General features: G+C 43.0%; 1 protein-coding gene and 1 non-coding gene across 2 annotated transcripts; one reads left to right on the plus strand and one right to left on the minus strand.

Moving 5' to 3' along the window:
* Positions 1-2,794: 2,794 nt before the first annotated feature.
* On the minus strand, positions 2,795-3,191 carry LOC118096678 (small Cajal body-specific RNA 2). The gene has a single exon (XR_004693957.3).
* Positions 3,192-3,638: 447 nt separating this feature from the next.
* On the plus strand, positions 3,639-23,034 carry SAMM50 (SAMM50 sorting and assembly machinery component). Its single transcript, XM_035138241.3, has 15 exons — positions 3,639-3,787; positions 6,439-6,549; positions 7,636-7,737; positions 8,492-8,579; positions 10,532-10,638; positions 11,742-11,872; positions 14,028-14,115; positions 14,823-14,951; positions 16,141-16,212; positions 16,456-16,542; positions 17,901-17,971; positions 18,345-18,412; positions 19,766-19,912; positions 20,149-20,290; positions 22,841-23,034. Exons 1-15 carry the CDS (start codon positions 3,767-3,769, stop codon positions 22,884-22,886), a joined length of 1,410 nt encoding a protein of 469 aa, XP_034994132.1. The 5' UTR covers positions 3,639-3,766; the 3' UTR covers positions 22,887-23,034.
* The last annotated feature ends 1,737 nt before the right edge of the window (positions 23,035-24,771 follow it).

The following is a 24,771-nucleotide window of genomic DNA, read 5'->3' on the forward strand; positions in this document are numbered from 1 at the left end:
GAGGGAAGGGCCGCCTTCCTGCCTGCCCTGTGTCCGAAAGCCCTCCGCGCTCCTCCTCCCCTATCCCTCTCTCCCAAGTGTTGCTGGGGCTCTGGTACATGAGACAGCCCTCTCTGCACTCCGCTAACTCCCTCAATTCCTTTCTCCTCACTCGCTGCTTGTGCTGACGCTGGGCGAGGAGCTGGTGAGGAGGATTGGTGGGGGCTCTCTGTAGAGAGAGCCCCTGACATATACAATGCACAATATCTAAAATAATAATTCAGCAATATAAGGACAATGTCCTATTCTCCAAAAATAGGGGCTAGCACAATCACCAAAGACCTAGGTAAACAAAAAGGCCTTGCAGCTAAAAACTTAGAATTATAGCACCAGGCATGTTACATTGGGGCATACATTCAGCTACACAGAGTCACTCCTGATAAAGCCTGTTCTCGTGTATTTCTTTTGCATTTTCCTCAGATGAGGCACATAGAGAAGCAACTCTGATTAATATTGCAGGGGCTGAACTGGTTCATTTTAGCAGAGGCTTGAAATTCCTGAACTACCTGAGGTTTTGCAAGTCAAAACCAGCCTTTTAAATTGAGCCTAGAAGCTAACTGGTCGCCAGTGCAAGCAGGCAAGAATCAGTGTACAGTACAGTAATATGCTCAGATCTTCTGGTCTCTGTAATCAAACTGCTGATTTCTGCACTAGCTGTAGTTTCCAAACAGTCTTCAAATGAAAGCCCCGTGTTTATTGCAGTAATCTAATCTACAGGACATAAGAATATAGGCCACTAAATCTAGATTATCCCTGTGCAGATATGGTCAAAGCTGGGCCACAAACTCAAGCTGGCAGGTTTCTGTGCCACCCTGTACACTTATGCCTCTAGCAACAGCAGTGGATCCAGGAATCAAAGAATGGCGTGGGATCCCAAGGGTCATCTAGTGTGTCCCACCCCCCACCCCCGCGATGCAGGAATCTCAGCCACCTCATACAGGACAAATGGCCATCCAATCTCTGCTTAAAAACCTCTGCACGTCTCTACCTCCATGCCATACACCTGCTCCTTTATTTATCTACTTGCACTTTGTGCTTTCGAACTGCTAGGTTGGCAGGAGCAGGGACCAAGCCCTATCGCAGTGATTCAAACCGCTGACCTTCTGATTGGCAACCCCTAGGCTCAGTGGTTTAGAGACCGGTGGATAATAAACGTTAATACGGTAGCAACTATCAGAGAAACATGGAGCTTCCTGATACTTTTAGAACCCCAATTTCATTCTTGCCTCCGGTAGAAGTGAAATCTGTCTGTGGAATGTAGAAACACAGTGTTTTTAGTTAGGCAGCAGAAATAAGAGGGTAGCGGCACATTTAAAAAGTACTGTACTTGCTCTTTCTAATTTTGTGTTTTTGGGAAAGGCTGGGTTTTCTTTTTTTATTTCAAGCAGTAAGGATGCAACGGAGAATTGCAACAAGCAATGCAGAGCAAGGTGCCTAGTAAGCCAGATCTTTTCTTGAACTCCTGTGGCCACAGAGTCACAACACGCAGGAAGGAGAGGGAGCCTGAACCACAGGGCATGTGCAGAGGGTGCAATTCTCACGGCAGGAGGTGCAATCTCTACCATCGCAGGCAGCACCCAGAAGACAGATCGACACGTGTTTTTGAATCGTGCTGCTGTTGAATGTTGAAATGCGAGGGATGGATTTGGAAATTTTAAGTAGATTGTCCTTTCCCTGCTGCAAACCTGTGTGTGGCATGTCTGTCTTTTGTGCTGATGGTTTGGGGCTTGGGATCCAAACGACTCTCAGCCACTCAACGCTAACCTGCAAGATGACTCTGTGGTCTTACGGGGCACGACGTTCATAATCCTCTAAAAGCATTTAGCATGGCAATTATAAAAAGCGCTATTTAGAAAACCTCTTTTTAAATTGAAGCTAGACAGCACAGCAGGCGCTTTCGTACTGGCTCCCACCTTTTTACTCATTTGCTGGAGCCCCTTTCCCCCGGCGACGCCTAATTTCCACGGTCAGCTCCCGCTGCCTAACTAACCGGGGTGGGGTGGGGTAGATGTCGGATTCAGACGTGAACCCGAGTGCCCGACAGATGGGGGCACCTGAGGCGAAGCGCATATCGGCACCCAGTACATTGGCAGAAGCGAAGCAGCAGGGTCCGCTCGGGTCCCAAATAAGACGCGTGTTGGGATTCCTGCATGGCAGCGGGGTTGGTCTAGATAACCCTCGGCGGTCCCTGCCCACTCTTACAACTCCTGTGCGCCTATGATTCTGCCTGGGGACATGGGCGTACCCAGGACCAAAACTATGGGTGGGGGGCATGCCAGCCACGCCCCCACCCGATTGGCAGGCTATGACGTGGCCGGGATCCACCTAGGAGGCGTGGTCAAGGTCCACGCCCCCGGAGGGGAGGGGGCGGTCACGCAACTCCTCCCCACCGGCCTCTGCTCTTTTTACATTAAGTGTGAACTCTTTGAATGGAGCAAGTGTCCATCTATAGCAGCTTTTGGCACATTAAAGACTTAACAAAGAGCTTTGGCGGACTACAACCCATCTCACCACCAGTCCATTAGAATGGAATGAAGGCTAGTCTAGGGGGTAAAGCATGCCAGAGTTAATTGTTCCAAGTTGTTTTCGCATCGCGAATTCCATTAGCATTTCTGGGGAAGGCCTTTTCAAGAAAGCCAGCAGCCTTGTGCTGCCGAGAGAAGGAAAACCGGGAGGCAGCTTCTGCGAGGGACGGGGATGGAGAGCGGGAGGCAGGAACAAAGGAGCGGGCTCAGGCGGAGCTGCTGCGGTCCAGCCGGATCAGAATCGCTCCGAAACACATTGGCCAGGAGGAGGGGGAAGGGCACCCCCCCCCGCAGCCTCCAGCCTCGTCTATCTGATCATTTCATCACCTCCGGCTTAAAACTGCCGCCCGGCCGCTCGCTTAACCTGCTTCACTGCACAGCGCCCGAGGGCTTCGCAGGGAGAAGGGTTCTTCTCATCTCAGGCCTGGGGAGGCGGCAACAGCCCGGCCCGATCAAATAAGATCAACGTGTAAATGGGGGAAAGAAGTGCCGTAGCGCAGGGGCTCCACACGCACCCCCTAGCAGCCCCACACATACCTTCCCCGCCCCACCGCAGCCACACACCACTCGCTCTGCCCCTGGCTACTCACTGAAGAAGCACCTCGCCCCACCCTCCAGCTTTTATACTCCTGCCCCGTTGCATGATGGGAACCGTGCAGGTCGCGTTCTCGCGGTCCCTGCTGAGTGCCCCGCGAGACACACAGTGTCTGGTAGCCTCCGCCCCTCCCTCCCTCCCTCCCTCCCTCCGCTCGTTCTCTCGCTCGCTCGCTCAGCCCACTCTCTCCTCACTGCCGTGCTTTCTCTCGGGCGGGCGCATGCGCGGGCGGCGCAGCGCGGCCGACGTCAGCTAGCCCACCCTCGCCTCCCCGCTCGCTCCCTCCCTCCTCCTCGCCTGGCGGCGACTGCTGCTGCTGCTGCTGCTGCTGAGAGCTCGCATCGCCCCGCCCTGCAATTCTTGCTTGATTAGGATCGGGGTTCCCCCCTTTTTTTCTTCAGTCCCCGCCCCCTTCCGCCCCGGCCTGGCCAATCAGACACGGGTGGGGCGGGGCGTTCTGGCGCCGACGCGCTTTCTTGTCATGGCCGCCACCCCGCGCAGCTTCTCCTCCTGAGGGACCGTCGCTGCCCTTCTTCCCTCGCCTGCCGCTCCCTCGCTCCCTCGCTCGCTCGCTCGCTCTCCCGCTCGGCGTCGCTGAGAGGCGGCCATGGGCACCGTCCACGCGCGGGTAAGGAGTGCCCGGCCCCGCGGGCTTGGCTGGCGAGGGCGGCGACCTTGGGCGGAGGAGGGATCGGGGCCGCGAAGGTAGCAGAGTCACCCGCCGGCCCCGCGCGCCCTCACGTGCACGCGCGCACCGGGACCGCGCCCCTCCGCAAAAACAAGGCCACTCTGGACAGCGTTCCTCTGAGCATGTGAAGAATTCCTCCTATGATTATCATCATTGGTTGTTGTTTTTTTACGGCCGTCACCTAAAACAGATACTGTCTATTTTGAGCTGTGTTCTTCTGAGCATGTGCAGAATCCTCCACCCCTCTTTTTTAAGGACTCTGCTTAAAAACAATAGCGACACTTCCGAGCTGCGTTTTTCTGAGCATGTGCAGAGTGTGACCTTGAGAATGTGCCAAGGCGCCCGTGAAGGGGCTGTGCGCCTGCCTGCCTGCTTGCATGAAGGCTGCTTTGGGTGTGCTGTGGAATCCGGTGCCTCCACTCCAGTCTTCATTCTTTGGGTAGTGGTGGACTTTGCACATGCTCTGGTACCTCAAGCCTTTGGAACAAGAGGGCAGGAAGGAGGAGGGAGCGGAGGGGCTTGGGCCAGCTGACATGGACTCGCTTGCATGGAACCTGGGAGGCTCCTGCTTTGGAGCCTTAATCCATAATTCTCCAAAGTGGTGCAGCTTGTGATGGTGCCTCTTGGTGGGAGTGCAGTGCTTCCTTGTCAGCACAGTATTTACACACCTGTTGTGAATGGTTACAGGTAGGGAGCCGTGTTGGTCTGGGTCGAAGTAAAATAAAAAAATTCCTTCAGTAGCACCTTAAAGACCAATTAAGTTTTTATTTTGGTATGAGCTTTCGTGTGCATGCACACTTCTTCAGATACCAATGTTGTGAATGTAAAAGTCTTCATGACACACCCACGTGCATCACACTGACTTGGAGGTGGCACCTACAGGATGATGTTTCTGACAGCAAGAGCTGTTCCAACTCCCTCAGAATCTTGCTTTCCTTGGGGTTTTTTAAAGCAAAGGTTGGATGGCCCATCTGTAGTTTTGATTCCTGCATTGCACAGCCTTGGACTAGAGGACCCCCAGCGTCCCTTCCAACTCTACAATTCTATGATTTCTAGTACCGGTACCTGTGAGCATCCTACAGTAGCATAAGTATACAAACTAAGCCTAAAGTGAAATGCAAAAATGTAGAAAGAGCAATAACAAAACAGGTACAACTGAACAGGTAATTTGAAGTTTTTGAAAATAAACACATTTTTTTAAAATATGTTTTGTTATTTTATGCATAGAAACATGCAACCCCCCCCCGAAACTTAAAACATAAATAAATTTCTGATCATAACTTAAAATGTAAATAAAACTCAGTTCCAGAGGCTAATAGACACACAGCAAAACCCCCACAATCGCTCTATAACGTACAGTAGAAAGATGGCAAATGTTGCTATTCTTAATGTTGCTACAGGAAAAATAAACAGCTGTGTTCCACAAAGTAGCATACTGAGATGGCAGCATTACACCATTCATTTTCTTATTCATGTGCATTACAAAATAAAACCATTCTGATCTTAAACTATCCCTCTTTTTAGTCACCCTGGCCAATGTTGCCAACTTTTCAACCAAAGCTATATTCCAAACATTTTTATATCAATATTGTTTTATAGCATCTTCGTACTCCTTAAAAAAAGTGGCAATCCCATCCCTGTATATTAGTGAATCAAAACGATACATTAACCCAAATAACAATGTGTATTTAACTTACTCCCCCACCACACATTGGATTACGAAATCTGAAGCTTCTCTGTTGCAGCAATAATAGTGTACCTATTCTGAAAGGAATAGAGGTGGGTGAAGTTTTACAGGGCTATTCAAAGTATACATTTGAAGCTCACATTCAAAAGTACCTTAAGTGTAGGGTGACAGTTTCCAGTGGTCTCATATTGAAATGAATTTAGGATTTTGGAAATAAAAGTTTTATGCAGTTTGGCTTGTGTCAGCTGGTCAAGGAGGGACAACACAGCCAGCACCATAGGTGTCTATTTTGGAATGAGAGCCACATCTCAAACATAAATGACCAATGCAGGTTACGTCTCAAAATATATATACCTGCTTAAAATCTTAGTGAACAATCTTTCAAAATGACCTTAACAGATTAGAGAACTGGGCCAAAGCAAACAAGATGAATTTTAACAGGGAGAAACGTAAAGTACTACGCTTGGGCAAAAATAATAATGAAAGGCACAAATACAGGATGGGTGACACCTGGCTTGAAAAGGATGTGAAAAGGATCTAGGAGTCTTGGTAGACCACAAACTTGACATGAGTCAATAGTAGTAGCAGCTAAAAAAGCCAATGCAATTCTGGGCTGCATCAATAGGAGTATAGCATCTAGATCAAGGGCTAGATCAAGCCTGCCACTTTCAGTGAGTCTGCTCTGTTTATAACTTAATTAGATACCATTCCGTTACCACTCTTGCATAATGAAACTGCATGGGGAGACACATACATAGATTCTGGGAACACAGCTGCACAAGACTGCATCCTTTTATGGTAAGGTGGATGGAATGGTAAGAATCACTATAAATGCTTGAGGACTTGAAAAACTAAATCCAATTTAATTCAATTGATATATTTGGTGAATTTTTATCTTGTTCAGAGTTTGGAGCCTCTTCCAATGAGCGGACCTGATTTTGGTGCTATAGGGGAAGAAGCTGAACTGGTTGAAGTTGAACCAGAAACCAAACAGGAAATACTGGAAAATAAAGATGTGAGTATTGGGATACCCCATTGTCTTCCTATTTAACAGTTCACAGTCATTGTAACAGAGTCAGAATTTTAGTAGGAGCAGAATTCTTACCATTTAGCAATGAATAATTCTCTTCCGGTATTCGTAAACAATTGTGTAAAGAAAATTCTTGGAGAACAAGTGATATACAGGTGAAACTCGGAAAATTAGAATATCGTCAAAAAGTGCATTTATTTCAGTAATGCAACTTAAAAGGTGAAACCAATATATGAGATAGATGCATGACATGCAAAGCAAGATATGTCAAGCCGTTATTTGTTGTAATTGTAATTATTTGCCGTCAGGCACGTCAATTATAAATGGAATGTAATTAATGAAATGTAATAGCAATGTTTATTTTTGTATTATTGTAACTATTTGTTTTATTACTGTGGAATTTCCAAAAGAAAGCATTTGTAAAAATTAAAATTAAAAAAAAAATTATAAGTTGCATTACTGAAATAAATGCACTTTTCGACAGTATTCTAATTTTCCGAGTTTCACCTGTACCTGCAAACTAGAGGTGGGCATATGTCCCCATTTTCAAAAGGGGAAAAAAAGAAGACCCATGTAACTACCATCGATACCAGGAAAGGTCCTAGAACAAATAATTAAACAATTGGTTTGTAAGCAGTTAGAAAATGATGCTGTGGTTACTAAGACTCAGCATGGGTTTCTCAAAAATAAGTCATTCCAGACGAATCTTTTTTTTTTTTGATGGAGTTACAAGCTTGGTGAATAAGCTGGATGCAATGGGCATAGTGTCCTGTATCTTGATTTCAGCAGGGCTTTTGACAAAGTCCCCTATGATATTCTTGCGAGGAAGCTGGTAAAATGTGGGTTTTATCCACAAAATAATGTAAAATCCTGTTTAATAATGATGCTGATTTTGCCACTTAAAATTCTTGACTTTGATTCATGACTAGACAGTGTTCTGTGCTGTCTTGGAATTGTAATCCAATAATTCATTGGTTATGGCACCATTATGTTTTAGTTGAGCAGAAATTCTAGTTGTCCTCAGGATGTTTCCAGGGTTAACATTTTGATGATAACCATCTTAATCTTTAGGTTGTGGTTCAACATGTTCACTTTGATGGACTTGGGAGGACTAAAGATGACATTATCATGTACGAAATTGGTGATGTATTCAAGGCTAAAGACCTCATTGATGTAAGTAGTGAAATTAGACTTTCTGAAACCCTCAAAAGCTTGATCATACTATGAAGTCTAAAAAATGTCAGGATCCTTGTTTAATATTACTATTATGTTATTGTTTAGGTCAGGCATAGGCAAATGTGGGCCCCCCAGATGTTTTGGGACTACAACTCCTATGATCCCTAGCTAACAAGACCAGTGGTCAGGGATGATGGGAATTGTAGTCCCAAAACATCTGGAGGGCCGAGTTTGCCTATGCCTGGTTTAAGTCACTTAGCACAGGACATCTCTTGACAATTTACAATCTAGGTTAAGAAAAAGGTTAAAAATGACATTCAAAATACCACAGTACACAAAACACCAACACTAGACAGAAAAGCTTAGCAGCAGCTAACATAAGGCCTTGATGCAGCAGGTATATAGGCTATACAAACTGACATGCCAAAACAATATTGCAAAACATGCTTTAACAGAAGCATGGGTATTCTTTATAAGCAGATATTCCAGTGTATAAACTGCAGTCTTTCGCTTGCAGACATAAGCCTCCTGAATTCCTCTTATTCCTTTTTGAGTTTAGTTATACACCAGTGTTATACATGTTGGGGCTGGATGCTAAACTTGATTTATATGAGGTCCACTCTGTGTCTTGGCATTCCCATTTGTGTAATTAAAATGTAGAGCAGTATGTGAAATAATGTATGCATTTTGGCAAATAACTGTTGAACATTTAGTCATTAAGGTGCAAAGCTAAACCTTAAATATTTTGAAGGTTATGAGGAAGTCCCATGAAGCTCGTGAAAAGCTCCTCCGTCTAGGAATTTTTAGACAGGTGGATGTTCTAATTGATACGTGTCAAGGTGAGCGTGATTTGTTTTTCCTTAAGTTTTAATATAGCTTTATAGTAGTTTAATATGTGTCATATTTAAATACTTTGAAGGAGGTTAAAATAAGTAACTATTGCAGGAGAACCATTGAAATAAATGGGAGTTAAGTTACCTAAATCTGTTGATTCCAGTAGGTCTACTCTTGAGTATAACTAAAATTGGCTATCCCTCCTTTGATAGGACAGACTTATACATGTGTCCTTCTCAATAGTTCTAGTGTAGTATAAATGAATGGAATGCTTAGTTTCAATATATAGATATCAGGCAGCAAAGTATCCATCAGGATGACAGTTTGTATTTGTTTTCATTGAGTTTGTGTAGTGCTAGCCTTGGCACCGAGCTTGCCCCCAATTAAAACATGGTGCTGGTTTGCTGCCAACTAGACCAGCCTTCCCCAGATTGGTGCCCTCCAGAGGGTTTGGACTGCAACTTCCATCAGCACCAGCTACTATGGCACATAGTCATAGGATGTCATATAGAGGAGGGAGAAAGGTTGTTTTCTACTGCTCCAGAGAAGCGGACACGGAGCAATGGATTCAAACTACAAGAAAGAAGATTCCACCTAAACATTAGGAAGAACTTCCTGACAGTAAGAGCTGTTCGGCAGTGGAATTTGCTGCCAAGGAGTGTGGTGGAGTCTCCTTCTTTGGAGGTCTTTAAGCAGAGGCTTGACAGGCATATGTCAAGAATGCTTTGATGGTGTTTCCTGCTCAGCAGGGGGGTTGGACTGGATGGCCCTTGTGGTCTCTTCCAACTCTAAGATTCTATGATTCTATGATTCTAATCAGGAATAATGGGAGTTGTGGTCCAAAACCTTCGCAGGATAAAAGGATAGTGAATGTTGATACAGACTTTCCCTTGTTAATCAGCTGAAATTTTGAGGGTAAAAGACCTAGTACTGGAAAGAAGTACCAGGACCGGATCAGGATAGCTTGACCACAGTGGTCCATGCATTGGTAACCTCACAGTTGGATTACTCCAGCGCACTCTGTGTGGGGCTCCCCTTGGGGGTTGGTCTGGAGGCTGCTGCTGGTGGAGAGTGTGGTGGCTAGGTTGCGTTGGTGGGCAGATGACTGCCAGCATAGAACACCGTGCTTGTAGGATTTGCACTAGCTGCCAGTCTGCTACCAGGCCGAGTTCAAGGTTTTTATACTAACATGTAAGGCCCTATACAGCATACCAGGTTTCGTGGGAGGCTGTCTTATCCCCTACATACTTGGCAGGGCCCTGAAGTCCGTGGGCAAACTTCTCCTGCAAGTTCCAAAGATCTTAGAAACCTTCTCTGCAGTAACTTGGAGCAGGGCTTTTACTGTCCCTGTTCTGTGGAATAGCATTCCTGTTCAGATATGACAGGCAACACTATTTGTACATTACGAAAACGATCAAAGATTCCCCCCCAGGCTTTCCCAGCTGTTTTGTATTGCTTTAGTTTTGTTTTCAATGTATCAGCTAGTTTGTTTGTTTTTAACTGTTCTGTTGCTGTTTTTTATTATTATACATCACCTTGGGATGACTGTGTAGAGGGTGATTAATAAATTAATTATGATAATAAAAATAAAGGAAATGTTGTAAGAGGCTAGAGGGAAGTATGGTAAGGCACACAGATATCTCTGCTCCTGTCCTGATCTGTGAGGTTTGTGCTTAAATCTTCAATTCCACTGTTAAGTGTTCATAGTTTGAACCAAACAACGTTTAGTATTATAGAAAGACAAATGCGTGGGATGAATCTATTTGGGGTATTAGCTTCTGTGAAGGTTTTTTTCTGAGTGGTGTACTTAACTGTGAGAACTTAATTTAGATATTACATATGTTATTTAAAGTGTTTTAGGAAGCTATTTAAGAAACAGGGTATTTTAATAATTACAAATGTCAAACTGGATTTAAAACAATGTTTTCTTTACTAATGTGTCTGTCTGTGTATTTAGGAGATGATGCCCTTCCAAATGGTTTAGATGTAACATTTGAAGTAACAGAACTGAGAAGATTAACTGGAAGTTATAATACTATGGTTGGCAATAATGAAGGGAGCATGGTATGACCTGCTTAACAACCTCCTGCAATCTAAGTTGTGGTGATATGATATATGCTAGTTTATCATAAGTGATCCAAATTAATTTTGGTAAAAACAGACTCCCCTTTCCAATCATAAATACATTTATTTGGAATGAGAGTTCCATTAAAATAAATGAGATGTGTATGTGTTCATTTTTTCCTGCTTATTCTACAGTTGTCCTAAAAATCTCTGATCTCTTGACTATTGTGTAGAAATATGCTTAAATAATTGCAATATTTTATTCCAAGATGAAAACACCATTTTTTTCAGTTGAGTGCTTACTATTTTATAATCTCATCTTGTTGTGAGATTCAATGAAGGGAGGTTTCAGTTGAAATCAGAAGCTTGTAGTCAGGAAATTTACACGTTTACAAAAACTGATGCTTCGGCAAATTTAGAACATGATTGACAGCTCTGTGTGAAAATTACAAAAAATGCTTTAGGGTTCCAATTTGAGAAACTTGCAATGATTTATGTGTTTTCTCATCTTTCATACATTTGACAGCAATATGAGCACTGGTACTTTACCTATGGTGTATAATATATTTTTCTGGGTTTTTATGGAGAAGCTAGAGATAATGAAAAAAGGGATATTTTAACTACTTGAAAACTGCAAAGTTTCCATGAAGGTTTGGGGAAATATGGATTAGTAAGTCTAATATTAACTGGGTTTTAAAATTCATGCTTTTTAAAATGTCAGAAATAGCAATGGGCTGTTAGTCACAGCTTCTGCAAGGGAGCTGGCCGAAGGTGAGTTCCTCCCCACCCCCAGCTTCTCTCCATTGCAGCTCTGTAGGCTGTGCTTTCTGTGACTGTGGTACTATTTCACTTTCCATGCCCCCAAATGGCTTCTGGGACATTGAGGGGGATGGATAGACCAAGATGGCACTTGGAATCTGCTCAGTGCCAGAGCCCAGGTGGGGTATCATAGTGATAAAAAAAACATTTAAAGGGGGGCACAGACCAGGTATCCTTTGCCACCGGAAACATTTGTGTGCAGCAAAAAACTACAGAAAAAAGTTAAGTGCACAAGTGTCTTGACAAAGTTGTACATCCTTCAGTGCTTATTTTGGCTCTTGCAGGTACTCGGACTCAAACTCCCGAATATATTTGGACGTGCCGAGAAGGTGACATTTCAGTTCTCCTATGGCACAAAGGAAACGTCATATGGCCTCTCTTTCTTCAAACCACAGCCTGGTCACTTCGAAAGAAAGTAAGATACTTTCAGAATGTAGTAATGTTTCGTTCCTATGTACATCAATTTAGAAAAACCCTAGATCACTCAAAAACCCTAGACCATTTATTGAAAATGTATTGTAAGTGGTGTGCAACAAAGGAAAATAAAATCACCAGTATACCCCCTCCCATTTTTTTAAAAAAATATGAACTGCTTAAGGTAAAGGTAAAGGACTCCTGACATTTAAGTCCAATCGCAGACGACTCTGGGGTTGCGGCGCTCATCTTGCTTTACTGGCCGAGGGAGCCAACGTTTGTCTGTAGACAGTTTTTCCGGATCATGTGGCCAGCATGACTAAGCCGCTTCTGGCGAAACCAGAGCAGCGCACAGAAATGCCGTTTACCTTCCTACCTATTTATCTACTTACACTTTGATGTGCTTTTGAACTGCTAGGTTGGCTGGAGCTGGGACTGAGCAACGGGAGCTCACCCCGTCGCGGGCATTTGAACCGCCAACCTTCTGATCGGCAAGCCCTAGGCTCTGTGGTTTAGACCACAGTGCCACCCACATCCCTCTGCTGAAGATAGTGACCCAAATACTCAATGCATTCACTCTCATTTGCAGTTGGTCACACTGAGAGTGGTTGATAACAGCTTTCACTGTTATGACTTTTAGCAAATATTATAAGGCAAGTGTCAACAGATAGGGCCATACCCAGTGCTTCAGCTCTGCTTGTACAGTGGACTTAGTGTGAACAACAGAGCTTCTTCTCCTGTCTTCTCCACCCACTCAGCCCTGTGTACCCTAACTCTGGAGGCTTGGGGGATCTGGAACAAATGTTGGGGTATGCGTGTTGTGGCTGGAGAGGAAACAGAAGTTCCACATTGGATACAACCCAATGTCTTGCACTTCGAGAATCTATGCTTCCTTAGTTCCAACAAAAAAAGGTCTTAAGGCAGTTTACATGGTAGAATTTACTCCTCTAAGTTTTCATTCTCTCCTATGCTTTTCTTTGAATGGGACATTTCTTGACTGCTGTACCTTACCAGGCAGATGGACATCAGACGTTGCTGGTTCTCTGACCTCCCAGCTGCCATTGCTGTTGAAGTCATGTATAAAGTCCTTCTTCTCCCTTCTATCTGCTACTGTTGCCTTGCCACGCTTTCAGCAGCCGGAAAAACTCCCCTCTAGCGATGTGTTCCTGGGCACCGGGCCTCAGTAGAACATGTTAATGCCCAAATTGGATATGGCTTTTTGGAGTTATTCCCATGGGTAGAAAGTCAGTTTCACAACTTTATTATTATCATTATTAAAAATATCCAGCTTTCGGAGATTTTTTTGAGCAAACATTTTGGGTGACACATAACTATATTATTTTACATATTTTTTTACAGGGCAGGTGATTCCTCACACCATGTGTGCAAAGTATTACATTGGAACTAATTCTGCATTGATTAGGTTATATTTCTATGTTTTTCCAACACTGGTGAACTTTGGAGAAAGTGAGCAAGATACCTTGCTGTTTAGCTTCTATCTCTTGTTTCAGCTAATGCTAAGTCAAATACAGTATCATTCGGCCAATAACGCAAGATGAGCGCCGCATCCCCAGAGTCGGTCACAACTGGACCTAATGGTCAGGGGTCCCTTTATTATGAGAATTATCTTTCATTTTCTGTAACCAACTTATTAATTGGTTTTTAAGCTATTAAAGGATTTTGTACAGTAATATTGTAAGCAATTCTTCTGTGGTTTAGCTATTTAGATCTAACTTAAGGGCTCCAGTTCTAGCTTGAGGGCATAGCTGATGCTAGTCTCCTGTCCTGCTAGTGGTGAACCACCATTCTGCTAGTATTTCATCTCTGCCTTCCTGGCTCATTTAGTAAGAGACAGAGCGTGTCTGTGAGGCATATGGTGAAATAGGATTGTTGACCTTATAGCACAGAAGGTTAGTTTGGAGGTCCAGGAACTGGAACCACGAGTGCAATCTTAACATATTTCCTTCAGTAGTAAGGATTTTACAATGACGAATGTGGCAGAGCCATACAGCCTTGTCCTGCTTGCCAAGTAAAGGGTTCTTTTTATCCGCTGTAGCTAAAGTTAAGCAGTGCCATAGGTGTGATCTTATGAAACACTTGTTCTTCAGCTCCTTTCTTGGTTGTAGTAATCCTAAATCTCAATGTTCTGTTTCTAGCTTTTCTCTCAATCTGTATAAAGTAACTGGACAATTTCCTTGGAGTTCTCTTCGTGAAACTGATAGAGGAATATCAACAGAATTCAATGTAGGTAAAATAGCACCACTTGTTTATGGTTTGGCTGGAGAGAGAGAAATCCACAAATCTGGTTATCTGCAGTGACAGCGCCTCTCTGTCTGGCAGCTGCCCCTCACTCACACCAAGTTTTCGCTCTCAAGTTTTTTGAAGATTGCAGAGAACTCAGGAGGAGGAAAAATAACCTTTCCTTTCTCTCTCATGTTCTTGCTTCTTCTTCTTCATTGCTAAAATTGGGGTGGGGAGCAGAAGGCAATAGAGGCAGCATTTTCCAAATGAAGCAGATGCAGCCGCTGATACTTTTCCTGCTCTGTTGTCGCTCCAGTGCTGCTTCCTGGAACTGGCAAATCCTTGCATGGATTTCAACATCCCAGCATCTCCTTTCTGTGAGAATTCACTGAGTTAGCTGGTGCCTGCTGCTTGCCTCGGCTCTAGTCCAGCGGAGAGCCTAGCAACTCCCTTGAAAGGAGCTAACAGCCCATCACCTTCCGCACAAAAAGTCAGCTCACCCAGCTAGCACCTGCCCTCAAGAGAGACTCAGGTGAACCTGGGAGGAGACTTGTCAAAACAAAGAACCTTAGCAGTCTGAATTGGCTATTCTCAGACTGACTGCAGTGCCAGTAAACCCAGTGCTCCTGCTGATAAAGATGAATGTGAAAGATGCTGAAAATATGTAAATGTTTTCTCATTCATAATTAAATAAATGGTTTCTTTTCCAGTTCCCCATATGGAAGACCAACCACACGCTAAAATGGGAGGGTGTCTGGAGGGAGCTCGGCTGTCTTGCAAGAACAGCATCATTTTCTGTCCGAGAAGAAAGTGGACATTCACTCAAGTCGTCTGTGTCTGTAAGTTTTTGCTGTTTGGAATATGAATTTTTGAAGTATGACAAATGCTGACGAACAGTACCACATTAATTAAGCCAAATGCAGTAGTGCTGAAATAATGGCTCATTATGACACCCATTGTCCATTCTTGCCCAAGAGCAATAGAGATTCAAGTCTACTAAGCTCTATAAGGATATGAGGAAAGCTGATTTTTGTACTGAATGATATATATATACAGTATATATATTTCAGATTTCAGCATCTTTATCCATTTATTCATTTATATATACTTTTATATTTATAATTATCTACTTTCATTATTGTTATAAGGTTTCACAACATACCTAACATTTTCAGTTCCTTGTAAGGGTACATTTCCCAACATGAAGACAGACACAACTTTCTAAATAGCAGTTGGTTTTTCACATGCAATGGGAACCTGGCTTTGCTGTATGTCTTGCATAGTTACCAGTAATAGCTGAGGTGGCAGTTGTATATTTATTCACGATAAGAGCTGCAAGGTTCAATTGATCTAACTGATTAATCAATCAATCAATCAGAATGTTTACTTGACTAAAAATATGCCATTGCTAATTAGTCAGGTAATTAAAGATGGGGAGCATCATCTTAAGGGAGGTTTCGCTCCATTCTCTCACATGGGAGAGAACTGAATATTGTAAGAGTTGTCTTTTCTTCCACATATCAGTAACGCCCCTCTCTCTTTACTTGCTGAGACAGCTAACGTTGCAGTGGCTGGTAGTATTGCTGTGATCCAGCAAACTGCAGGTGGAAGAACAGATATCTCCTTTGCAGTTTCACATGTATATTCACACACAGTTGCTTGTGCACAGTCAGATAACTGGCAGTTGTCACAAGGAATGTAGCCACTCTTGAGTAAGGAATTGGATCTTGGCCATAGTTTACACATAATGTAGTAGCTTCATGTTGAAATGCTCAGTGTATGCTTAGTCTACAAAACTACTCAATAAAATTCAGAATTGAGGATGAAACAAGAATAGTTTTATTGCTAGATAAATTTGATTATGCAGTATCACAACGTGTTAAGAGTTTAGTAGAATGTTTGCCCAAACGAGTAGTGGTGAATAATTTTTTCCTCCATCTCTAATAAGATTCTATGCAATTCAGGAAAAAAAGAATGTCACAGCTCACTGTTCCTATCTTATAATATTTCATATGTGTTTGTTTATAGCACGCTATGGTAATTGATTCTCGTAACTCTACAATCTTGCCGAGACGAGGTGCTTTGCTGAAAATAAACCAGGTATTATCAGGTTCTAGAAAATAGCTGTGGGTGGGTGTTTTATAGTTGCCATATGTATGCAAAATATGGCACTGTTGGTTGAAGTCCTGTATACTTCAGCTCCCTGCATGATTGAGCTGGCCTTCAAATCAGTATTTGGTTTCATATATAGTACCAGCAAAATATTAAAACAACAAGTGGTTTGTGTGGAAATGTGTTTTTGTATTTATATCTCTGTCTTCAAAAGAGTCTCTGGTATTTTAGGAGTTGGCTGGCTATACCGGTGGTGATGTGAGTTTTCTGAAAGAGGACTTTGAACTTCAGTTTAATAAGAAGCTCTTGTGGGATTCAGTAAGTACTTGGTGCAGTTGGGAGTAAACAATTCATATCATAGTACCTTTAAAAAAACCCCAAATAAAATAAAAGTATCTTTTTTAAAGTTACAAATTGTTTTCAGTGCAGCATTTAGCAGTTCAGCTTGGAATCAGTTCAGCTTGCATATTAGAATATATGTGTGCATTTTTCTAACGGGGAAAATGTGGGTGTGATGATTGTCATGTAAGTTTCGAGACTTGGGGGAGTTTCAGAAGCAGTTAGTGTTGTGGTGGGGAGGTTTCTGGTTCTAAGAAGCCAGTTTGAATGTGTGTGTGTGTGAGAGAGAGAGAGAGAGAGAGAGAAGAGAGAGAGAATGACATAACCCTTTGATCAACTTTAGGCAACTCTTGGCTCCTGACCATAATTTGTAGTAGATAAGTGCAATCTAGAGAAATCCATCTATTTGTGCCCTTTTGATTTTTTAAAAGTGCAATACTCTAGCCTTTCTTTTAAAAGGCTTCACAATATGAAAGTGGCTCGAGTTGGAGCTGGGTTCTGTGGAGCCATGCTGTCATTTAGACCGCCCCGGACAGCCTCTCAGTTTGTTCTGAATGTATTGAAACTTATTTTCCACTGGAAATGCTAATACTGTATGAAAAAGGGGCAACATAACAAAAACTATTATTCTGGAAGTAATTGATGTTGCCTCAGAAAGTATCAGTACAGTACTCAGTACAGAAATGTATATGTGTCTATAGTAAGAGTGTGTGTGTGTGTGTGTGTGTATTTAAAAGTTTGTTATATAATAAATACATCACACACTGTTCATATTAAATAAATCTTACTACCAAATCTTTTTGCACACATGTATATAATTCTATGCACATAATCAATAATCAATTCTGACAATATGTTCTTATCACATGGAAATGCTGTTATTTGTCAGTATCCTTTTTTTAAAAAAAAACACAAATTAAATCAATGTGAGCCATTTTACTCCTAACATTTCCCCCTTTTCTTTTCCATACTGCAGTTGAACCAACTCTGTGGGTTTATTTCCAAACTTTTAGCTAGCTATTTTTTAACAGTAGGTGGTAGATTGTTCTTCCATGTTGGGGCTACTAACATGCAGGCAGCAGCTATTAAGTTCCATACCAATTCTTTGTTTTATTTAGTCATCTAAATAACAAAATGGAACTGCTAAAGGGTCCAAAATTACAACATAATGGGTTATTAGTGTGATTAATCTAGTTACTACTTTTAGGGTTTCATTACTAATGAGCGAGACTCCCAAACATGCCTCATACCTGCATTTGAGGAATCCACATCTCCAACATTTATCTGTCCATCTGTCATATATTTTACTCCAACTATGACTGCCTGTCTCTTTAAAGGTTTTATCAGCTTCTCTTTGGGGTGGAATGTTGGTTCCTATTGGAGACAAACCATCAAGTATTGCTGATAGGTAAGTCATTTCACTTGCTTTCCTCTGGGTTTGCCTATTATCTGTCTGGCATATCATATAAATTGAAATGATGCATCTCTTGCATCAAGAAATTGATTTTAATGGTACTTATTTGCATGGCTTCCAAACCAAGCTACCTGGCAGTTTGCTTTAATGGCAACATTTCCTGCATCTCAGAAAAGTTTAGCAAAGTTTAGCCAAACTAGGTGCGACAGTGGCACCTCTGTATGCTTAGACAGGAATATGCCCTGATCCTATTGAAAGGGTGGATCTGGAGGTGAGGAGGTGATGAAGTACAGCTCCTTCTGCCTGCTGTAACACAGCCTTGTCGCCTGCCACTTCACATGTAGTAATGGTTCTCTTTTCCTTATAGATTTTATCTTGGCGGACCAACAAGTGTGCGTGGATTCAGTATGTACAGCATTGGACCACAGAGTGAAGGTTTGAGACATTTTTAGTAGGCTGCATCATTGTCAATACTTTTACCAGGACCCAGATAATGGGCTGAGAATACCTGATGATGATGATAGGTGGTTGGTCTACCTGATTAGACGGTTTGAGCATATTACACTGATCCTGGCCCGACTCCACTGGCTGCCAGTTAGTTTCCAGGCCCACTTCAGAGTGCTGGTTTTGACCCATAAAACCAGGGGTCCCCAGACTTACCGCGTGGCGGGCCGGAGGGCAGGGGAGTGCGCGCCCGTGCGCATGCGCACACGCACACGGTCGGAAAAAAATCGTCGAAAATCGCTTGTGCGCATGCGTATGGGCCTCCCCCGACCCGGAAGTGCATCGGACATGACCTCTTCTGGGTCGGGAGAGGCCCATACGCATGCGCACAAAGGATTTTCGGCGATTTTTTGCCGATTTTGAAGATCGTAGCCGCGCTGCGTGCCATAAGAGCGGGCGGCGGCAGCGGGCGGCGGGGGTTGTCGCGGGCCGGATTGGGAGGCCAATTGGGCCGCATCCGGCCCGGGGGCCGTAGTTTGGGGCCCCCTGCATAAAACCTTAAGCAGCTCAGGACCGCAAGACTTCAAGGGCTGCCTCTCTCCACTTGAACCCTGCAATCATCACCTGAGGCCCTTCTTCATGTGCCTCCTCTGTGAGAGGTCCGGAGGGTAGCAACATGGGAATGGGCCTTTTCTGCGGTGGCTCCCCATTTGTGGAATGCTCTCCCTAAGGAGGATCACCTGGCACCTTCATTACATGTCTTTAGGTGCCAGGCAAAAACATTCCTCTTCAACCAGACCTTGGGCTGTTTAATATTCTATGGCAGAGGTTCCCAAACTTATCTGACCTACCACCCCCTTTTCAGAAAAAAAAACTACTCAGCGCCCCCTGGAAATCTACCTTCTTTAAGTGAACAAACAGAAAGATGCATTGACAAAATTGCGTTCTTTATGTATCTGTATTTCTACCTATGTCCTACAACATAGTAAAGAAAGATGTTGTTGTAATTAAGCAGGCAAGCTTCCTACCTAGGCCTGGGTGAAGCTGAAAAGGGTTCACCCAAGCCCTGGAAATCCCTACGCTTCCAGCTTGATCCCCAGATCCAGGGGAGGCGTTGTTGCCATCCCACAATATTGTTCTGAAAGTTGTTCTGTGATCAGTTGCCCGTAGGCGGGACCTTCAATAAAGTTTTACAGTGTGTAGTGCTTCTATGGACAATTATGGCATAAAAGTTGATTTAGCCTAAAGTGACGGAGGATACCTCTTTCTGAATTTTAAACCGAATAGTGTTCTTGGGATTGTTGATGTAGCGAATATTTTGTGCTATGTTACTCTTCTTTCTAGGGGATTACCTGGGAGGTGAAGCTTACTGGGCTGGAGGTCTGCATTTGTACACTCCTCTCCCTTTTCGGCCGGGCCGGGGAGGATTCGGAGATCTATTCAGAACACACTTCTTTCTCAATGCTGGCAACCTCTGCAATCTTAATTATGGTAAGAAGCAAATACAGTGGAGCGCCCCCCCCCCTTTTAAGGCATTTTAACTCTGCAAAATACTGGTTTCTGCTGGAAACTCTACACAGTCTGTACCTAGTAGGACTGAATTACGTTTTTGAAATGGAGTGTTTTAAAATAGTTTACTGCCTTGTACCTGGAGCAGAACTTGGGCTACTGCCCATGAAAACATTTGGTTATTGTCTCATTCCCACTGGCTTCCTTTCCATTCCCAGGTGAAGGTCCTAAGGCTCATCTTCGTAAACTAGCAGAGTGCATCCGGTGGTCTTACGGTGCTGGAATAGTTCTCAGACTTGGAAACATTGCTCGATTAGAACTCAATTATTGTATCCCAATGGGAGTACAAAGTGGGGACAGGTACGTTTGGTTATTCTAAATTACCTTTCCACCTAATATATATATATATGTTAAAAAATATAAATAAGCTATTTTACAGCTTCAAAACTGTAAAATCCACTATATGATCCTCTCTAATTGTGTACCAACATAAAAGAGCTGATAGCATATCCTCTGTTCAAGGCCCAGTCACCTGCAAAAGTATAAGATGAAAAAAAAATTAAAGAGCTAAAAAAAACCCTAGTGAGTCTCTCCCCCCCCCCCCCGCCAAGTCATCTAAAACTAGGCAGTTTTGTTGCTCAATTACTTCCCTGGAGAGAATGTCACAGAAAAAGTCTTTCTCCTTAAACTTTCTGCAGAATCAGGATTCAGAACATGACTTCATCTACTTATCATAAAGAGGGTACACAGACTGATACGGGGAAAACAGCCATGAAAGGCTTTATAGGTGCATTAGAAAGAGCACTTTGAGTCACACTCATACTAACATCCAGTACAGCTGAGCAACAGTTGGTTTGGTCTTCTTCCTGTACCCTCTCTCAACCTGGTTGTATGCTAATGATGTTAGGGACAGTCTCATGGAACACACTGTTGCCGTTTAGTCGTGTCCGACTCTTCGTGACACTCCTATCTTCCACTGCCTCCCGCAGTTTGGTCAAACTCATGTTCGTAGCTTCGAGAACACTGTCCAACCATCTCGTCCTCTGTCGTCCCCTTCTCCTAGTGCCCTCAATCTTTCCCAACATCAGGGTCTTTCCCAGGGAGTCTTCTCTTCTCATGAGGTGGCCAAAGTATTGGAGCCTCAGCTTCACGATCTGTCCTTCCAGGGAGCACTCGGGGCTGATTTCCTTCAGAATGGATAGGTTTGATCTTCTTGCACACTAGAGTAACTTAATTTACAAGAGAACCAAGACATGAAAGAGCTTCATGTTCCTTGTTCTCTAAGAAGGGGTGCAGTTAATATATGAGATGTACACCCTTGTGCAAATTAATTGAAACAAACGATGTAGTTTATTGTACAAAACTCACATATACATGTACAAAACTCACATTAGTAATGGATATGACCTCTGCTATTTTTAAGCAGCATTTGAACACGGTTTGCCATGGAGTCTACTAGTTTTGAACAGTCACTGTTGATTTTCGGATCCCTTGAATCAGCGCCTGAATGAGCTTCTCCATAGTCGGAGAGTCTACAGCATGGAGGCGTCTTTTGCCTATAGCCCACAAATTCTCAATGGGATTTATGTCCGGGAAATTCCCTGGCCAATCAAATACCTGCATTTGCTGCTCTGTCATGAATTTCTTCACCACTTTTGATGTGTGACAGGGGGCTAGGCAATATCCCAGCCCCGTCAGGATACCTCTTTTCCAGCTCTGGAATAACTCTTTTTCGTAGAACCTCAATATCAGGCATAGGCAACCTCGGCCCGCCAGATGTTTTGGGACTACAGTTCCCATCATCCCTCACCACTGGTCCTGTTAGCTAGGGATCATGGGAGTTGTAGTCCCAAAACATCTGGAGGGCCGAGGTTGCCTATGCCTGCTCAATATATTGTGGCATGTGCATCATTCCTTCTATTGGCTGCAGGCTTCCAACACCATAATGATCAACTGACTTTTGGTGTTTGTTTTGAGTACAGGATTACAAGTAAGATAGAAAACATGATAAAAAAAATTCCTTCAGTAGCACCTTAAAGACCGACTAAGTTTTTATTTTGGTATGAGCTTTCGTGTGCATGCACACTTCTTCAGATACACATGAAACAGAAGAGTCAGACCCTTATGTATATGCAGAGGGTGGGGGTGATGGGAATGGGTGATGGGCTGATGGGAGTGGTAAACCTGTAGATATACATAAGGGTCTGGTGGATTCTGTTTCAGTGTATCTGACAAAGTGCGCATGCACACGAAAGCTCATACCAAAATAAAAACTTAGTTGGTCTTTAAGGTGCTACTGAAAGATTTTTTTTATTTTGTTTCGACTTAGACCAACACGGCTACCTACCTGTAAATAGAAAACATGCTTTATTTCAATTAATTTGCACACGGGTGTAACTGATTAAAAAGCTCTCTTGGCCATAGCTACCACCTGGGAATCCAGGAGAATTTGTAGACAGCAAATTTCTTCTCAGAAAGTGTGCATTTTTTTTATCAAGGACGCACAGTTTCGTTGGATTCAGCTTCCAAGTTGAAGCACAGTTTCAGAAACAGAACTACCAATGTGAATTTAGGTGAAAACAAAAAAATCCAATCTGGTCTCATCAGCATATTTTAGTAGGCTCCTATCTAATTGTCAAGCTTAATGGAGAAGAAAACTTCAGCATGCGCATATGCATGTTTGTTCAGAAGCAAATTAAATTGTTTTAAGTGGGGCTTACTCACAGGTAAGTGTGCATGGGATCACAGCTGAAATCTATGATCTTTAATGAGTGACATAAAGCCAGGAAGTGAGACAAATATTATGCTAAAGGTCAGCAAAATGTAAAGCATTATCTCAAGCTAAAATTGCATTTAAAATGCTTATTACAGTACATTGCATATCATACTAATTATTTTTTGTTTTTCCAGAATATGTGATGGAGTTCAGTTTGGAGCTGGAATAAGATTCTTGTAATGTCGCAGTCATTTCATAATAGCACTGGGCCAAAATGAGCTCCTGAGTTCAAGAGTGGCACAAAGATGTTCCAGAGGATTTTACCGAAATATAATTATGTATGAAGGGTTTACTTCAATAGAGAAACTTGCTTTGAAAAGTCCCATAATTTATGGTGTGATGCATTCTTGATTTCTTCAAAAGAAAAAGATTAAAATCTGGACTTGGAAAACAGCAACCTGTAACTCAGTTTGAGGTCTCACTTTTGCCAAGGGAGACACAAATAAAACTTGCATTTGGTATAGCTGAAGGTGTTAGGGCAGGCCAGTTAACTCGTCCTTTGAGAAGAATGAGTGGAGGAGCCACATCTCTGCTGTGCATGTGCCAGGAGGGGCATAATGTACAGGTAGTATTACTGTACTTGGGTTTGCATCTGTGATCCTACCTGGAAAAAAGCTCCATTGAAACATTGAATATGTTGATATGTTTAGATTTAAGGAGTAAAGAGGAAAGAACAACATTATCCAGGAATGTTATAAAGCAGGGGTCAGCAAACTTTTTCAGCAGGGGGCCGGTCCACTGTCCCTCAGACCTTGTGGAGGGCCGGACTATATTTTTTTTTAAAAAAAAATGAACGAATTCCTATGCCCCACAAATAACCCAGAGATGCATTTTAAATAAAAGGACACACTCTACTCATGTAAAAACACCAGGCAGGCCCCACAAATAACCCAGAGATGCATTTTAAATAAAAGGACACATTCTACTCATGTAAAAACATGCTGATTCCCGACCGTCTGCAGGCCGGATTTAGAAAGCAATTGGGCCGCATCCGGCCCCCGGGCCTTAGTTTGGGAGTCCCTGTTATAAAGAGATAAAAATCCAAAATCTAAAGAGTGCAATGATTATATCGAACTGAAAAAAAAATAAGGAAATTGTGGTGTGGCGGAGGGAAGTCGGGTGTGGTGGTGGGAAGGGATTGGGGGGCAGGAAGGATTTATGTTTGTGCAAATTAACAGTGTATTTTTGTGTGCTTTTGTATGGGCGGGGTGTACGTTTCTTTTCCTCTTTCTTTTTGTATTAAAAAACCCCTCAAAAATTAAAAAAGGGAAAACAAGAAAGTGAGGGTTAGGGTTGGCTCACACATGCATCTAATATCACATGATGCCACACAGTTGCATGTATGAATGGGCTCTATCAAAAAGCACGGTGTCTGAGGCAGCACGAAAAGTTCTGCCCATGGTTATTTTTTTTGGACTGCTATTCACAAATGTGAAGAAAATGCTGGAGGCTGTTTTTAGGTACAAGTTAAACATGTTGGGGGTTTGGTATCCATATTGAAAGGGCTTGCTTTGCAGATGTGCGAGCAGAGACGGTTTTTCAGGGCGTATCCAAACATTTCTTGAGGGAAAGGCAACTGTTTAGATGACTAACGGAGCTTCTTCCTGTTCTGCTATTTTAGATCCCGACTTTGCTGCTCTTCCATTAAAGAGGAACTAAATGCTTGGTGTCTCACTCATCTTCACTTGACACAAGCCCTACACTTTCCAAGGTGTGGGTGACTTGCAAAGAAAAGCAACAGCTAGGCCCAGCCAGGGCTGCTCTTCCCCATGACCACTGCTTTCAATTACAGGAGCGCCTTTGACTCTAAAGGCAGGGAAAGCTCCTCAGTGCATCGTGTCTCATCTTTATTCAATCGCAAATGCGCTCTTAAGCTTTTAATTATACCATCCAGTTATATAGTAAGAACATGCTGGATTTGCCTTATGATCCATCTAGTCCAACATCCTGGTCTCACAGGATTTGTATTCATCCAATAATGACACACAGTATGCGCATTCTTTAATTTTAGAAATAATTGTATAATTCCAGTTTATTAATTTCAGTTTACTGTGACTTTTCTTCT

The sequence above is a fragment of the Zootoca vivipara genome, chromosome 5 (genome assembly GCF_965207765.1).
Source record: "Zootoca vivipara chromosome 5, rZooViv2.hap1.1, whole genome shotgun sequence".
In the NCBI taxonomy this organism is placed as follows: domain Eukaryota; kingdom Metazoa; phylum Chordata; class Lepidosauria; order Squamata; family Lacertidae; genus Zootoca; species Zootoca vivipara.

Coding starts and splice junctions, on each gene's coding strand:
- SAMM50 (XM_035138241.3), top strand. CDS start 3,767: ATGGGCACCGTCCACGCGCGG. Junction 10,639..11,741: donor GCAATAATGAAGGGAGCATG/GTATGACCTGCT, acceptor TGGCTCTTGCAG/GTACTCGGACTCAAACTCCC. Junction 18,413..19,765: donor CATTGGACCACAGAGTGAAG/GTTTGAGACATT, acceptor TCTTCTTTCTAG/GGGATTACCTGGGAGGTGAA.